Below are 17626 nucleotides of genomic sequence, written 5' to 3'. Positions count from 1 at the left end.
TTTTCTGAGAGAAGAAAAAGTAAATAAAAGCACACCTCCTTCTGCAGGTCATTAGGTGGAAGGCTGGATTCCGCTGTCTCTCTCCGTCCGTGTGCCAGGACCAGGAGCTCCCAGACACGGCGAAGAGCTCTGCACCTCGTCTTTTCCCCACACGCCAATGGGTATCTGATTGGAGAATCGGGGCCTGGGGGACCCCACATCAGAACGTACCAGGCAGTGTGCACACTGGGTGAGTCTGACTCTTGCAACTCCCCCGCACATGACCCCTGGCCCGGGAATGGGAAGGGGCCAGCCGCACCACCAGGTGCCAGGTGCTGGGAAAACTAGTCGGCAAGGTGCTGGAGGGGGAGCTGAGGGACTCTGCCTGCCTCCTGCCCTTCCTCCTCGCCCCCGCTGTCTCTCCCATTACCCCTTTAACCCCTCCCCGTTGAAGCCCTGATAGCATCCGCCCTTAGGGCTTTGGAACGCTTAGTTAAGGACCTCCTGGAACGCCGGCAGCGCCCCCAGGATTGCACATTACAGTTAAAGTGTTGTCGCTCAGTCGTGTCCGACTCTTTGCAACCCCATGGACTGTAGCCCTCCAGGCTCCTCTGTCCCTGGGATTCTCCAGGCAAGAAGATTGGAGTGGGTTGCCATTTCCTTCTCCATTACAGGTAAGTCTATCACATCAACTACCTTCTCGCTCTTTGCCTCTTACATCAGACTCTCAACATCCTATTTTGAAACTCGCTGCTTAGCTTGCAAAGTCCGCATCAGCCCCTTCCCTTCTTTACTGGATTCAGGAAAACACTTTCCTGAGCGCCACCTTGACATCCTTGTTCCGCAGTGAGTAGATGAGAGGGTTCAGGGTGGGGCTGACTGCTGTGTACAGCACGGCGACAACTTTGCCGTTTTCCAAGGAGGAGCCGGACCCCGGGAGGATGTAGGTGTAGATGACGGTGGAGTAGTACAAGGTGACCACCAGGAGGTGGGAGGAGCAGGTGGAGAAGGCGCGCTGCTTGCCCGCGGCCGAGCGCATGCGCAGGATGCTGGCGATGATGCAGCCGTAGGACGCCATGGTGAGCAGGAAGTTGACCACCCCGAAGTAGACGTCCGCGATGACTATCATAACGTTGTTCAGCATAGTTGGGCTGCAGGAGAGCAGCAGCAGCGTGGGGACTTCACAGAGAAAATGCTGGATCTGATTGGGGCCGCAGAATGTCAGCCTTGTCATCAGGCCTGTGTGCACGGACGTGCTGACTGCACTGACAGCCCACACGCTGCCGGCCAGCAAGACGCAGACAGGCCGGCCCATCCGCGAGCTGTAGTGCAGCGGGCGGCAGATGGCCACGTAGCGGTCGTAGGCCATGACCGTCAGCAGCAGCAGCTCGGCCCCCAGAAACCAGGTCAGGAAGAAGAGTTGAGTCATGCATCCCTGGTAGGAGATGGTGCCACCCTTGACCACCAGGTTCTCCAGCGATTTGGGGAGAACTGTAGACGTGCAGACAATGTCTAAAACAGCCAGGTTGGTGAGAAAGAAGTACATCGGGGTATGGAGGCCTGGGTGCAGGCTGATGGCCGTGACAATGAGGGTGTTCCCTGCAAGAGCCCCCAGGAAAAGGAGGAGGAACAAGACCAGGAAGAGACCCCGGAGCCCAGGCTCCTCTGAGAAACTCTGCAGGGCAAACTCCTCCACAGATGAGTGGTTGTGTGTGTCCACGTGGTGTTCGAGCCCTTGCAGCCTCTGGGACACAGCCGGCCTGGCACAGGGAGACATGGGGTGGTGGGGCAGTGCTGCAGAAAAGTTTGCTGTTGGCAGCTTTGCTGCAAAAAGCACATAATTAAGATATCGGCCAAGGTCCCAGCACCCAGGGACATTCAGGGAAGTTACTCCACTCTGCCCACAGCCTGGTGGCCCCCATCAGCCCCACAGACACCCTGTCTCACGACAGCCTCCATCACTCCCTGGACCACACAAAAGGGAAGTCTGAGTCCTCCTTGCTTGGTTTTGAACACTTTCTGCAGCATCCAGAGACGTGGAAGCTCTCTATTGCATGCTGGGCCCGTCACTGTGTGGGGAAGTCCCCATCGAGCCCGGCACAGAACTCAAGATTCCCAAAAGGAAAACCTAGTCAGCTGGGTCAGGGCTCAGGGAAGGGAGGGAAGTTTTACCCTTGCCAGCGGCAAAATGGGTGCTCACGGGGGAGTACAGGGTCTCAGAGGGGAATGAGCGGCCGGGGGCAGAAAGGCTCCAGCTCTTTGGGGAAGGTCACCCTCAGCTGTTGGAGTCAGCTGTGAATGGACCTGGCCACAGCCCATTAGTTGCAACCACAGCTGCCCAGCCCTGCCTGGGCTACTCCTGGCTGCACCCTCAGGTAGGGCAGACTCAGGGAGACTGAGGAGTCTGTCTCACTGGGGCTCGTGGTTCTGACTCCATCCCCCACTCCCCAGCTGGATGAGGGTCAGGCTGGGCTGGGGGCTGGGACACAGGAAGGAAGGACACACACAGGTCACCGTGGCCACAGGATGCCCAGCTTACATGCTAACCCAGCACCCTGGCCTCCCCCACAGCCTGGCACACCTGTCCGCCAGCCCTCTGGGACCACCGGACCTCCCTGAGTCCAGCTCAGTTGAAGTGACCATCTTCCTTGTGCCCATGAGCAGTTAGATCAACGCGTTCAGGGGAAGGGAGGCCACCGTGCCTGCCTCCCTGGTGCCAGCCCCAGGCACCCCCAGAGGATGTGATGACCTGCCCTGGGGGGTCAGGAGGGCTGAACCTTAACCCTACCTGGAAACAAGTGTCAACAACACAGGAAGGCTTGTCATTCCCCGGTGGAATACAAGCAAAGACATGTGATTTGCAGACCTCTGTCCTCAGCCGTAATCTGTGGTGAAGCTCCAGGGCAGGGAGGCGCTGGGCCCCCTGGCGGCCTTGCCAGCCACCCCTCTCACCCTCGCTGCCCCCACCCCTGCAGAGCTGAGGTGCCACCGAGTTGCAGGGCAGGTTCCCGCTGCTGGTCACTGCTGGCCCTGTCCAGTGCCACACACCACACACACCCCTTCTTCGAAGTCACCTGCCATCTGTAGGCATGAGCCCCCAAAGCCCCCTCTGGCTGCACATCTGAGCCTCTTGGGTCCCCTTTGGCACCCCAGGTGCCTGTCCGCCTACGTTGGCTGGCTGCCCACCAAACTTCACCTCTGATTCGTGGAACCCCAGCTGGGTCAGGGGCCTCGGGGCCTGGTTTCTCTTAAAGAGCTCAACCTGTTTAGAAACCTAGCCACACTGCTGGGTTCCTTCCTCCTACTGATCTGGGACAAAGATAGGTCACAGACAAGCAGATGTGCTGCAGGCTCCTGGGAGCGTTACAGTTCAGGCTGGGCTGGTAAAAGATAAGCAAAGCAATTTTGGCATCGTTTTTTCCACAATAAAATAGGTCAGGACAAAAACAAATTGTCTTTTGCAGAAACATCAAAAGGAAAACTAGGGAAGGTGGTCCCAAAGGCATGAAGAGACAAGGACAGAAAGTGACTCACTATGAATGTCAGTGATGAGCCTCTGATCAGCTCCTGTCCTAAAGAGACGACGTTTACATTTTCATGGAAAAATACAAGAAACTCTTCCTCTGGTGGAAGACTAGACATAGCCTGAAGCCCATCTCCCAGTTCAGTGACTCCTTTGTCTGCTGTTGACCTTTAACAAGAGTCCGTCCCCTCGGGTGGACGCTGAGGCTCGAGGGAGCTAGGAGCACCACCAGACACATCTCTCAGGGAGCAATTACCCCTCCTGAAGGAAAACAAGGGCCTCTGTGGGCACAGTCCCCAGGCTGAGCAGAACCAGGACCCCAACAGGCCCAGCGAAGGGCCAGGGTGCCTGGTGCCATAGGAGACAGGGCTCCAGGCAGCAGAGCTCAGTGTGAACACAGCGCTAGCTGGCGGCCTCTCTGCCAAGGGTCTTTCCCGTGTGTAAGACAGGAGCTGTGTACAACCAGATCCTGTGAGAATGATGGGTTTCATTTTAAATAGATATAATTTTTAAGACAGTTTTTAGATTCGTTTTTAGATTTCTGTAAAAGTTGAGAAGACAGTACAGAGAGTTCCTTTAAGCCCCATGCCCAGTTTCCCTTAATGTTTAAACCTCACTTTAGTATGGTATACTTGTCACCATTAATGAACCAACATTGACATCACCAACTGAAGTCCACAGTTAATTCAGACTGCATTATTTTTCACTCAACGTCCTTTTTCTGTCCCAGGATCTCATCAGGACACCACGTGACATTTAGGGTTCTCTTGGCTGACAGTGTCTCAGACTTTCCTTAGTTTTGGCAACCTTGCCGATTTTGAGAGGTGCTGGCCAGGCATTTTGTAGCTGTTCCTCTGTTGGGACTTTGCTGTTTTTCTTGTGATCAGACTAGGGTGAAGGGTTTGGGGAGGAGATCACAGAAGTGAAGAGCTATCCTCAACACATCATATCAGAAGACACACCATCAACTAGACTCTCACCACTGATATCGGCCTTGACAAGATGTCTGTGGCTCTTGGAAAGATAAAAAGTGGCATTTCAAGAAGCCACTTTTAAAAGGCTGAGGCTGACAACTGCAGCACCAGCACATATAGGAAGCAGCTGTTTCCTGAGCCTGGATAACAAACAGGGTCAAAAGGGAAGCAGAGGAAGGTGTGACCCCTGCCCCTCTCAGTCCGCACCCAACACCCTCGGCTGCAGGCAGCGCCCAGCTGGGGTAAGGGGCTGTGCTCCTCCCCGAGCCAAAGCCCCTCACCTGCCCTTCATCAGTGCCTTCTTCACCACCTCCCCTTGGACAGACAGCAATTGGCCCAGAAGCCCACAGAACACATCTAGAAAGCAATCTCAGGGGTTTCAACCATTTCATTATTAAAATATTATTTTCACAGAAATATAACAGACAATATTAAAATCTGTATGGACCAAAAAAGACCCAGAATAGCCAAAGCCATCTTGAGAAAGAATTACAAATCTGGAGGCATAACACTTACTAATGTCAATCTATATTACCAAGATACAGTAATCAAAAGAGTATGGTATTGGCATAAAAACAAGTATAAATATCAGTGGAACTAAATAGAAAGTCCAGAAATAAGCTCACACAAAATGGTCAAGTAATTTATGACAAAGGATCCAAGAATATATAATGAGGAAAGGACAATCTCTTTGATAAATAGTATTATAAAACTAGGCAGCCACATGCAAAAGAATAAAAGTACTTTATTCCATATGCATAAAGTAACTCAAAATACATTAAAGACTTGAATATAAGATCAAAAACCATGGAATTTCTGGAAGACAACGTGGGCTAAAAACTCCTGACATCAGTCTTGGCAGTCGTGTTTTGGATGTGTCACCAAAAGGCGACAAGAGCGAAAATAAACACGTGAGACTACATCAAACTGAAAAGATTCTGCACAGCAAGAGAAACCGTCAACAAAAGGAAAAAGCAGCCTACTGAGCGGGAAAACGTATTTTCAAAGCATATATACAATGAGGTATTGTAATATACAAAATATATATTTTTTAAAACTCCTACAACACAGTTCAATTCAGTTCAGTCGCTCAGTTCTGTCCAACTCTTTGCAACCCCATGGACTGCAGCACGCCAGGCTTTGCTGTCCATCACCAACTCCCGGGTCTTGCTCAAACTCATGTCATCCAACCATCTCATCCTCTGTTGTCTCTTTCTCCTCTCACCTTCAATCTTTCCCAGCATCAGGGTCTTTTCTAATGAGTCAGTTCTTCACATCAGGTGACCAGAGTATTGGAGCTTCAGCTTCAGCATCAGTCCTTCCAATGACTATTCAGGGCTGATTTCCTTTAGGATTGACTGGTTGGATCTCCTTGCAGTCCAAGGGACACTCAGGAGTCTTCTCCAACACCAAAGTTCAAAAGTATCAATTCTTCAGTGCTCAGCTTTCTTTATGGCCCAACTCTCATATCCAAACATGACTACTGGAAAAACCATAGCTTTGACTAGATGGACCTTTGTTGGCAAAGTAATGTATCTGCTTTTTAATATGCTGTCTAGGTTGGTCATAGCTTTTCTTTGAAGGAGCAAGTGTCTTTTAATTTCATGGTTGCACTCACCATCTGCAGTGATTTTGGAGTCCAAAAAATAAAGTCTATCACTGTTTCCATTGTTTCCCCATCTATTTGCCATGAAGTGATGGAACCTGATCCATGATCTTTGTTTTCTGAATGTTGAATTTTAAGCCAAGTTTTTCACTCTCCTCTTTCACTTTCATCAAGAGGCTCTTCAGTTCCTCTTTGCTTTCTACCATAAGGGTGGTGTCATCTGCATATATGAGGTTATTGATATTTTTCCCAGCAATCTTAATTCCAGCTTGTGCTTCTTCCAGCCCTGCATTTCACATGATGTACTCTGCATATAAGTTAAATAAGCAGGGTGACAATATACAGCCTTGACATACTCCTTTTCCTATTTGGAACCAGTCTGTTGTTCCATGTCCAGTTCTAACTGTTGCTTCCTGACCTGCATACAGGTTTCTCAAGAGGCAGGTCAGGTGGTCTGGTATTCCCATCTCTTTCAGAATTTTCCACAGTTTCTTGTGATCCACACAGTCAAAGGCTTTGGCATAGTCAATAAAGCAGAAATAGATGTTTTTCTTTAACTCTCTTGCTTTTTCCATGATCCAGCAGATGTTGGCAATTTGATCTCTGGTTCCTCTGCCTTTTCTAAAACCAACTTGAACATCTGGAAGTTCACGGTTCATGTATTGCTGAAGCCTGTCTTGGAGAATTTTGAGCATTACTTTACTAGCGTGTGAGATGAGTGCAATTGTGCGGTAGTTTGAGCATTCTTTGGCATTGCCTTTCTTTGGGATTGGAATGAAAACTGGCCTTTTTCAGTCCTGTAGCCACTGCTGAGTTTTCCAAATTTGCTGGCATATTGAGTGCAGCACTTTCACAGCATCATCTTTTAGGACTTGAAATAGCTCAGCTCCAATTCCATCACCTCCACTAGCTTTGTTTTGGTGATGCTTCCTAAGGCCCACTTGACTTCACATTCCAGGATGTCTGGCTCTAGGTGAGTGATCACACCATTGTGGTTATCTAGATCATGAAGATCTTTTTTGTACAATTTTCTGTGTATTCTTGCCACCTCTTCTTAATATCTTCTGCTTCTGTTAGGTCCATACTATTTCTCTCCTTTATTGAGCCCACCTTTGCGTGAAATGTTCCCTTGATATCTCTAATTTTCTTGAAGGGATCTCTAGTCTTTCCCATTCTATTGTTTTCCTCTATTTCTTTGCGTTGATCACTGAGGAATGCTTTCTTCTCTCTCCTTGCTATGCTTTGGAACTCTGCATTCAGATGGGTATATCTTTCCTTTTCTTCTTTGCCTTTAGCTTCTCCTAGAACTGTTTTGGAGAAGGCAATGGCACCCCACTCCAGTACTCTTGCCTGGAAAATCCCATGGGCGGAGGAGCCTGGAAGGCTGCAGTCCATGGGGTCGCTAAGAGTCGGACACGACTGAAGCGACTTAGCAGCAGCAGCAGCAGCAGAACTGTTTAGTTCTTCCTACAACTCAGTAGCAAACAAATCAATTTAAAAATGGGCAGAAGATTTGAATAGACATTTTTTTCCAAAGAAGACGTACAGCGGCCAACAGATCCATAGATCATTAATCAAAACCACCATGAGTTATCATCAAACACCAAACATCAAACACTAAAGTGACTATTATGAAAAAGACAAAAAATAACAAATGTTGGTGAGGATACAGAGAAAAGGAATTCTGGTATACTGTTGGTGTAAATGTAAACTGGTACAGCCACTGTGAAAGAGTATGGAGTTTCCTCAAAAATTAAAGATAAAGCTAGTATATGGTCCAGCAATTCCACTTCTGGGTATTTCTCTGAAGAAAATGAAAACATTAATTCAAAAAAATACATGCACTCCAATGTTCATAGCTGCATTATTTACAACAGCCAAGACATGGAAACAATGTAAGTGTTTATCAACGGATAAATGATATACACACATACAGTGGAATATTATTCTACCATAAAAAAGAAGATCTTGCCATTTGCAACAACAAAGGTGGGCCTTGGGAGCATTATGCCAAATGAAATAAGCTAGACAAAGACAAATAACATGACCTCACTTACAAGTCCAGCCTTGAAAAGAGAGAGAGTTCTTGGGCACAGAAACAGAATGCTGGTTGCCAGATGTGGGACAGAGACCGGGGGGCGACACTGGCAAAAGGCACACATTCTAGTCATAAACAGGTCATGGATGTAATACACAGCAACCATTGTTAACAATGCCAAACTTCATACGTGGAAGTTGTGGAGAGAAAAATCTTAAAAGGTCTCATCATGAGAAAAATATATGTAACTATGTGATAGGACAGATGTTAACTAGACCTACTGTGCTGATCATCTTACAGTGTGTACAAATGAATCATGGTGTATATCTGAAACTGATATAATGCTACATGCCTACTGTACCACAATAAAAATATATTTTATATAGTTCACAAATAAAAAAGAAAAATTACTACAGATACTAATGTAGACTGGATTTTGAGTGATAATGGGGTGTCAGTGGAGGTTCATCCATCTTAATGACTGCACCTCTCTGGAGGGGCACTGACAGTGTGGGGGTGGGCGCTGAGGGGGCAGGAGGTACGTGGGACATCTCTGACTTCCTGACCAATTCTGTTGTGAGCCTGAAAGTGCTTTAAAAATAAAGTCATTTTTTAATTTTTTTTTATTGAAGGATAATTACTTTACAGAATTTTGGTGTTTTCTATTAAACCTCAACTTGAATCAGCCACAGCCACACGGGACATTACATATGTCCCCTCCCTTTGAACCTCCCTCCCATGCCCTGCCCCATCTCACCCCCTCTAGATTGATACAGAGCCCCTGTTTGAGTTTCCTGAGCCATACAGCAAATTCCCATTGGCCATCTATTTTACATATGGTAATGTAAGTTTCCATGTTACTCTCTCCATACATCTCACCCTATCCTCCCCTTTCCCCATGTCCACAAGCCTATTTTCTATGTCTGTTTCTCCATTACCGCCCTGAAAATAAATTCTTCAGTACCATATTTCTAGATTCCATGTATATGCATTAAAATACAATATTTATCTTTCTCTTTCTGACTCACTTCACTCTGTATAATAGACTCTAGGTTCATCCACCTCATCAGAACTGACTCAAATGAATTCCTTTTTATGGCTGAGTTATATCCCATTGTATAAATGTACCACAACTTCTTTATCCCTTCATCTGTCGATGGACATCTAGGTTGCTTCCATGTTCTAGCTATTATAAAGAGTGCTGCAATGAACAATGGGATACATGTGTCTTTTTCAATTTTGGTTTCCTCAGGGTATATGCCTAGGAGTGGGATTGCTGAGTCATATGGTGGTTTTATTCCTAGTTGTTTGAGGAATCTTCATACCATCTTCCATAGTGGCTGTATCAATTTACATTCCCACCAACAGTTCAAGAGTGTTCCCTTTTCTCCACACCCTCTCCAGCATTTATTGTTGGTAGACTTTTTGATGATGGCCATTCTGGCCAGTGTGAGGTGATATCTCATTGTAGTTTTGATTTGCATTTCTAATAATTAGCGATGTTGAGCATCTTTTCATGGGTTTGTTAGCCATCGATGGTGAGCATCTTTTCATGGGTTTGTTAGCCATCGATGGTGAGCATCTTTTCATGGGTTTGTTAGCCATCGATGGTGAGCATCTTTTCATGGGTTTGTTAGCCATCGATGGTGAGCATCTTTTCATGGGTTTGTTAGCCATCCATGGTGAGCATCTTTTCATGGGTTTGTTAGCCATCTGTATGTCTTCTTTGGAGAAGTGTCTGTTTAAGTCTTTGTCCCACGTTTTGATTGGGTTGTTTGTTTTGCTGGCATTGAGTTGTATGAGCTACTTGTATATTTTGGAAATCAATCCTTTGTCAGTTGTTTCACTTGCTATTGTTTTCTCCCATTCTGAGGGTTGTTTTTTCACCTTGCTTATAGTTTCCTTTGCTGTGCAAAAGCTTTTAAGTTTAATCAGGTCCCACTTGTTTACTTTTGTTTTTATTTCCATTACTCTAGGAGGTGGGTCAGAGAGGATCTTGCTTTGATTTATGTCATCGAGTGTTCTGCCTATGTTTTCTCTGAGAGTTTTATATTTTCTGGTCTTACACTTAGGTCTTTAATCCATTTTGAGTTTATCTTTGTGTATGGTGTTAGGAAGTGTTCTAATTTCATTCTTTTACATGTAGCTATGCTGTTTTCCCAGCACCATATATTGAAGAGGCTGTCTTTGCCCCATTGCATATTCTTGCCTCCTTTGTCAAAAATAAGGTATCCGTAGGTGCATGGGTTTATTTCTGGGCTTTCTATCTTGTTGCATTGGTCTATATTTCTGTTTTGTTCCAGTACCATACTGTCTTGATGACTGTAGCTTTGTAGTATAATCTGAAGTCAGGAAGGTTGATTCCTCCAGTTCCATTCCTCTTTCTCAAGACTGCTTTGGCTATTCAGAGTCTTTTGTGTTTCCAAATGAATTGTGAAATTTTTTGTTCTAGTTCTGTGAAAAATGCCATTGGTAATTTGATAGGGGCCACATTGAATCTGTAGATTGCATTTGGTAGTATAGTCATTTCCACAATATTGATTCTTCCTACCTAGGAACATGGAATATCTCTCCATCTGTTTATGTCATCTTTGATTTCTTTCATTAGTGTCTTATAACTTTCTGGGTATAGTTCTTTGGTTTCCTTAGGTAAGTTTATTCCTAGATATTTAATTCTTTTTGTTGCAGTGGTGAATGGGATTGATCCCTTAATTTTTCTTTTTGATTTTTCATTGTTAGTATATAGAAATGCAAGTGATATCTGTGTATTAATTTTGTATCCTGCAACTTTGCTAAATTCACTGATTAGCTCTAGTAATTTTCTGATACTATCTTTAGGGTTTTCTATGTGTAGTGGTTCCAAATAGGAAAAGGAGTATGTCAAGGCTGTATATTGTCACCCTGTTTATTTAACTTATATGCAGAGTACATCATGAGAAACGCTGGACTGGAAGAAACACAAGCTGGAATCAAGATTGCCGGGAGAAATATCAATCACCTCAGATATGCAGATGACACCACCCTTATGGTAGAAAGTGAAGAGGAACTCAAAAGCCTCTTGATGAAAGTGAAAGTGGAGAGTGAAAAAGTTGGCTTAAAGCTCAACATTCAGAAAACGAAGATCATGGCATCCAGTCCCATCACTTCATGGCAAATAGATGGGGAACCAGTGGAAACAGTGTCAGACTTTATTTTTCTGGGCTCCAAAATCACTACAGATGGTGAGTGCAACCATGAAATTAAAAGACGCTTACTCCTTGGAAGAAAAGTGATGACCAACCTAGATAGCATATTCAAAAGCAGAGACATTACTTTGCCAACAAAGGTTCGTCTAGTCAAGGCTATGGTTTTTCCTGTGGTCATTTATGGATGTGAGAGTTGGACTGTGAAGAAGGCTGAGCGCTGAAGAATTGATGCTTTTCAACTGTGGTGTTGGAGAAGACTCTTGAGAGTCCCTTCGACTGCAAGGAGATCCAACCAGTCCATTCTGAAGGAGATCAGCCCTGGGATTTCTTTGGAAGGAATGATGCTAAAGCTGAAACTCCAGTACTTTGGCCACCTCATGTGAAGAGCTGGCTCATTGGAAAAGATTCTGATGCTGGGAGGGATTGGGGGCAGGAGGAGAAGGGGACGACGAGGATGAGATGGCTGGATGGCATCACTGACTCGATGGACGTGAGTCTGAGTGAACTCCGGGAGTTGGTGATGGACAGGGAGGCCTGGTGTGCTGTGATTCATGGGGTCGCAGAGAGTCAGACACGACTGAGCGACTGAACTGAACTGAGCTGATGTGTAGTATCATGTCATCTGCAAACAGTGAGAGCTTCACTTCTTTTCTGATCTGGATTCATTTCTTTTCTTCTCTGATTGCTATAGCTAGGACTTCCAGAACTGTAATAATAGTGAATAATAGTGGCAAAAGTGGACACCCTTGTCTTGTTCCTGATCTTAGGGGGAGTGCTTTCAGTTTTTCACCATTGAAAATAATGTTTCCTTTAGGCTTATCATCTATGGCCTTTACTATGTTGAGGTAGCCATTTTTTGAAGAGTTTCAATCATAAATGGGTGCTGAATTTTGTCAAAGGCTTTTTCTGCATCTATTGAGATTATCATATGGCTTTTATCTTTCAATTTGTTAATATAGTGTATCAACTTGATTGATTTGCATATATTAAAGAATCCTTGCATTTCTGGAATAAACCCAACTTGATCATGGTGTACGAGCTTTTTGATGTGTTGCTGAATTCTGTTCACTAAAATTTTGTTGAGGATTTTTGCATCTATATTCATCAGTGATATTGGCCTGTAGTTTTCTTTTTTGGTGTCGTCTTTGTCTGGTTTTGGTATCAGGGTGATGGTGGCCTCGTAGAATGAGTTTGTAAGTGTTCCTTCCTCTGCAGTTTTTTCAAAGAGTTTTAGAAGGATAGGCATTAACTCATCTCTAAATGTCTGATAGAATTCTCCTCTGAAGCCATCCGGTCCTGGGCTTTTGTTTTTTTGGAGGTTTTTGATCACAGCTTCAATTTCAGTGCTTGTAATTGGGTTGTCCATAATTTCTATTTCTTCCTGGTTCAGTCTCGGAAGATTGAACTTTTCTAAGAATCTATCCATTTCTTCCAGGTTATCCATTTTATTGCCATATAGTGTTCATAATAGTCTCACAATCCTCTGTATTTCTGCATTGTCTGTTGTAACCTCTCCTTTTTAATTTCTAATTTTGTTGATTTGATTCTTCTCTCTTTTCTTCTTGATGAGTCTGGCTAAAGCCTTGTCAATTTTGTTTTATCTTCTCAGAGAACCAGCTTTTAGTTTTATTAATCTTTACTATTGTTTCTTTCATTTCTTTTTCATTTATTTCTGCTCTGATCTCTATGATTTCTTTCCTTCTACTAATTTTGGGGTTTTCTTCTTCTTCTTTTTCCAGTTGTTTTAGGTGTAAAGTTAGCTTGTCTATGTGGTGTTTTTCTTGTTTCTTGAGGTAGTATTGTATTGCTATAAACTTCCCTCTTAGAACTGCTTTTGCTGCATCTCATAGGTTTTGAGTTGTGTTTTCATTGTCATTTGTTTCTAGAAACATTTTTATTTCCCTTTTGATTTCTTCAGTAACCTGTTGGTTATTTAGCAACGTGTTGTTTAATCTCCATGTGTTGGCATTTCTACAGTGTTTTTTTTTTTTCTTCTTGTAATTGATATCTAGTCTTATAGCATTGTGGTTAGAAAAGATGCTTGATACAACTTCCATTTTCTTAAATTTACTGAGGTTTGATTTGTGACCCAAAACGTGGTCTCTCCTGGAGAATGTTCTATGTGCACTTAAGAGGAAGGTGTATTCTTCTGCATTTGGATGGAATGTCCTGAAGATATCAATGAGATCCATCTCATGTAATGTATCACTTAAGATTGTGTTTCCTTATTAATTTTCTGTTTTGATGATCTGTCCATTGGAGTGAGTGGGGTGTTAAAGTCTCCTACTATTATTGTGTTACTGTCAACTTCTTCTTTTGTGTCTGTTAGTGTTTGTCTTATGTATTGAGATGCTCCTATGTAGGGTGCTTAGATATTAACAATTGTTATGTCTTCCTCTTGGATTGACCCCTGGGTCAATGTGTCCTTCCTTATCTCTTGTAATCTTTATTTTAAAGTCTATTTTATCTGATATGAGGATTGCTACTCCAGCTTTCTTTTGATTCCCATTTGCATGGAATATATTTTTCCATCTTCTCACTTTCAGTCTATATGTGTCTTTAGGTCTGAGGTGGGTTTCTTGTAGACAGCATATATATGGGTCTTGTTTTTGTATCCATTCAGCCAGTCTGTGTCTTTTGATTGGAGCATTTAATACATTTACATTTAAAGTTATTATTGATATATATGTTCCTATTACCATTTTCTCAATTGTTTGCAGTTGATTTCGTACATCTTTTTTCTTCTCTTGTAGTTCTTGATTATATAAATCCCTTTAAGATTTGTTGTAAAGCTGCTTTGGTGGTACTGAATTTTCTTAACTTTTGCTTGTCTGAAAAGCTTTTTATTTCTCCATCAATTTTGAATTAAATCCTTGATGGGTACTGTAATCTTGGTTGTAGATTTTTCCCTTTCAATACTTTAAATATATCCTGCCATTCTCTTCTGGCCTGCAGAGTTTCTGCTGAAAGATCAGCTGTTAAGCGTATGAGGTTTTCATTGTATGTTACTTGTTGCTTCTCCCTTGCTGCTTTTAATATTCTTTCTTTGTATTTAGTCTTTGTTAGTTTGATTAGTATGTGTTTTGGCATGTTTCTCCTTAGGTTTATCCTGTATGGGACTCTTTGTGCCTCTTGGACTTGATTATTTCCTTTGCCATGTTGGGGAAATTTTCCACTATAATCTCTTCAAAAAATTTCTCATACCCTTTCATTTTCTATTCTTCTTCTGGGACTCCTATAATTCAAATGTTGGTGTGTCTGATATTGTCCCAGAGGTTTCTGAGAATATCCTCAGTTCTTTTCATTCTTTTTACTTTATACTGCTCTTCAGAAGTTATTTCTACCATTCTATCTTCCAGCTCACTGATTCGTTCTTCTGCTTCAGATATTCTGCTATTGATCCCTTCTAGAGTATTTTTAATTTCAATAATTGTGTTGTCACTGTATGTTTATTCTTTAATTCTACTATTTCAGTTCAGTTCAGTTGCTTAGTCGTGTCTGACTCTTTGCAACCCCATGAATCGCAGCACGCCAGGCCTCCCTGTCCATCACCAACTCCCAGAGTTCACTCAAACTCACATCCCTGGAGTCGGTGATGCCATCCAGCCATCTCATCCTCTGTCATCCCCTTCTCCTCCTGCCCCCAATCCCTCCCAGCATCAGAGTCTTTTCCAATGAGTCAACTCTTCGCGTGAGGTCTTTATTAATTGATTCTTGCATGCTCTCCATTTTGTTTTCAAGGTTTTTGATCATCTTTACTATCATTATTCAGAATCCTTTCCAGGTAGTTTGTCTGTTTGTCTGTTTCCTCTTCATTTATTTGGACTTCTGTGTTTCTAGTTTCTTCCTCCTTTTGTGTAGTGTTTATCTGCCTTTCATTATTTTTTAATTTATTGTGCTTGAGGTCTCCTTTTCCCAGGCTTCAAGGTTGAATTCTTTCTTCTTTTTGGTTTCTGCCCTCCTAAGCTTGGTCCAGTGGTTTGTGTAGGCTTTGTGTAGGGTGATATTTGTGCTGAGTTTCTGTTTGTTCGTTTTTCCTCTGATGGGCAAAGCTAAGTGAGGTGGTAATCCAGTCTGCTGATGATTGGGTTTGTATTTTTGTTTTGTTTGTTTGTTGTTTAGATGAGGTGTCCTGCACAGGGTGCTACTGGTAGTTGGGTGATGCCAGGTCTTGTATTCAAGTGGTTTCCTTTGTGTGAGTTCTCAGTATTTGATACCACCCAGTACTCTCGCCTAGTAAATCCCATGGACGGAGGAGCCTGGTAGGCTGCAGTCCATGGGGTTGCTAAGAGTCGGACAAGACTGAGTGACTTCACTTTCACTTTTCACTTTCATGCATTGGAGGAGGAAATGGCAACACACTCCAGTGTTCTTGCCTGGAGAATCCCAGGGACAGCAGGGCCTGGTGGGCTGCCGTCTATGGGGTCGCACAGAGTCGGACACAAGTGAAGTGACTTAGCAGCAGCAACAGGGTTAGTCCTGGTCCCATCAATTCATGACAAATAGATGGGGAAACAGTGGAATCAGTGACAGATTTTATTTGGGGGGCTCCAAAATCACTGCAGATGGTTACTGCAGTCACGAAATTAAAAGACACTTGCTCTTTGGAAGAAAAGTTATAACCAACCTAGATAGCATATTAAAAAGCAAAGACATTACTTTACCAACAGAGGTCCGTCTAGTCAAAGCTATGGTTTTTCCAATAGTCATGTATGGATGTGAGAGTTGGACTATGAAGAAAGCTGAGTGCCAAAGAATTGATGCTTTTGAACTGTGGTGTTGGAGAAGACTCTTGAAAGTCCATTGGACCTCAAGGAGATACAACCAGTCTATCCTAAAGGAGATCAGTCCTGGGTGTTCATTGGAAGGACTGATGCTGAAGCTGAAACTCCAATACTTTGGCCACCTGATGCAAAGAACTGACTCATTTGAAAAGACCCTGATGCTGGGAAAGATTGAAGGCAGGAGGAGAAGGGGATGACAGAGGATGAGATGGTTGGATGGCATCACTGACTCAATGGACATGAGTTTGAGTGAACTCCAGGGGACAGTGATGGACAGGGAGGCCTGGCGTGCTGCAGTCCATGGGATCACAAAGAGTCGGACATGACTGAGCAACTGAACTGAACTGAGGTTTAGTTATCTGGTGGTCTAGGGTCTTGGAGTCAGTGCTCCCACTCAGGGCTTGATCTCTCTCCAAAGACCAGCCTAGGTTCAATCTACCATGAGGAATTTCACCTGAAATGTAAGGGCCTTTATTTGAGTTCCAAAAGCCAGTGCACAAGAACACTATGGAGATCTCTGGCTCAGAAGAGACTCTGTACTGTCTGCCACGTGGGCAGGCCTCCGTGGATTGCAACAGATGACTAGCGCGTCTGTCCTTGGCAGTGGTCAACAGAACTAATAAAGTCAATTTTTAAAAAATGATAGACATATAAATAAACACTGAACTTAAGAAACAATAAAAATATCAAAAAGAAAGAAAGAAACTGAAAGGAAATAGGAGAGAGCATTTGATGGAGATAAAAAGAGCAAAGCAGGAACAGTGATCACTGTGAGGCTTGCCTTCCACCATCACCTGTCTGAGGAAACATCCTGATGGTCACTCAGTCCAGGGAAACACAAATTAAAGCCACAATGGGGCACAACTGCACAGCCTGGAGTGGCTGATGCTGAAAAGACACAACATCAAGTGTCGGAAACGACGTGGAGCAACTTGAGCTCTCACTTGGTGGGGGGGGTGAAATCTAGTAGAACCACTTTGGAATAAGGTCCGGAAGTATCTTATAAAACTACACATATGCCAATTATATTCATGGTATATATTTATAAATATGTTCCATAAACATATGCCCAAAAAGACTTGTACAAAAATTTTGGAGTGGTGTTATTCATTCACCCATAAAGCAAAAATAGCCCAGTAAGAAAACTGAAAAAACAAACCATTGTGTAGTCATGTCATTGGAGGCTCCTCAGCAATATAAACACAACAAAAGATCTCAGAAACATTATGCTAGGTGAAAGAGGCCTTACATCAAGGAGTATACGTTGTATGATTCCACTTTATGTGAAATTCTAGAAAATGCAAAACTATCTTATTGTAGAAAAAATGAGAACTGTGGTTCTGTCAGGGGAAGGTATGAGATCTTCCTGTGAAAGAACATGAAGGGACCCTCAGGAGGTGATTTTCCAAAACTTGATAGGTATTGGGTTACACAGCTTTATGCATTTTCAAAGTTCAATGAATATGTAAGATTTTATTATATGCAAATTATACAACAAAAGAAAAATGAATTTTGAATTCTAGTTAACACGTGTTGA

The 17626-nt window shown here is 43.6% G+C and overlaps 1 protein-coding gene across 1 annotated transcript; it reads right to left on the bottom strand.

Moving 5' to 3' along the window:
• Positions 1-778: 778 nt before the first annotated feature.
• Positions 779-1871, bottom strand: LOC133239676 (olfactory receptor 13A1-like). The gene has a single exon (XM_061404013.1). The coding sequence runs from the start codon at positions 1754-1756 to the stop codon at positions 779-781; it is 978 nt and encodes a 325-aa protein (XP_061259997.1). The 5' UTR covers positions 1757-1871.
• Positions 1872-17626: the final 15755 nt, after the last annotated feature.

The sequence above is a fragment of the Bos javanicus genome, chromosome 26, assembly GCF_032452875.1.
Source record: "Bos javanicus breed banteng chromosome 26, ARS-OSU_banteng_1.0, whole genome shotgun sequence".
Lineage (NCBI taxonomy): Eukaryota > Metazoa > Chordata > Mammalia > Artiodactyla > Bovidae > Bos > Bos javanicus.
The sequence above is the reverse complement of the archived record's forward strand: the minus strand, read 5'-3'. Positions and strand labels throughout refer to the sequence as shown.

Bases quoted from the DNA above. Each gene is read 5' to 3' on its own strand.
- LOC133239676 (XM_061404013.1), bottom strand. From the start codon at position 1,756: ATGTCTCCCTGTGCCAGGCCGGCTGTGTCCCAGAGGCTGCAAGGGCTC.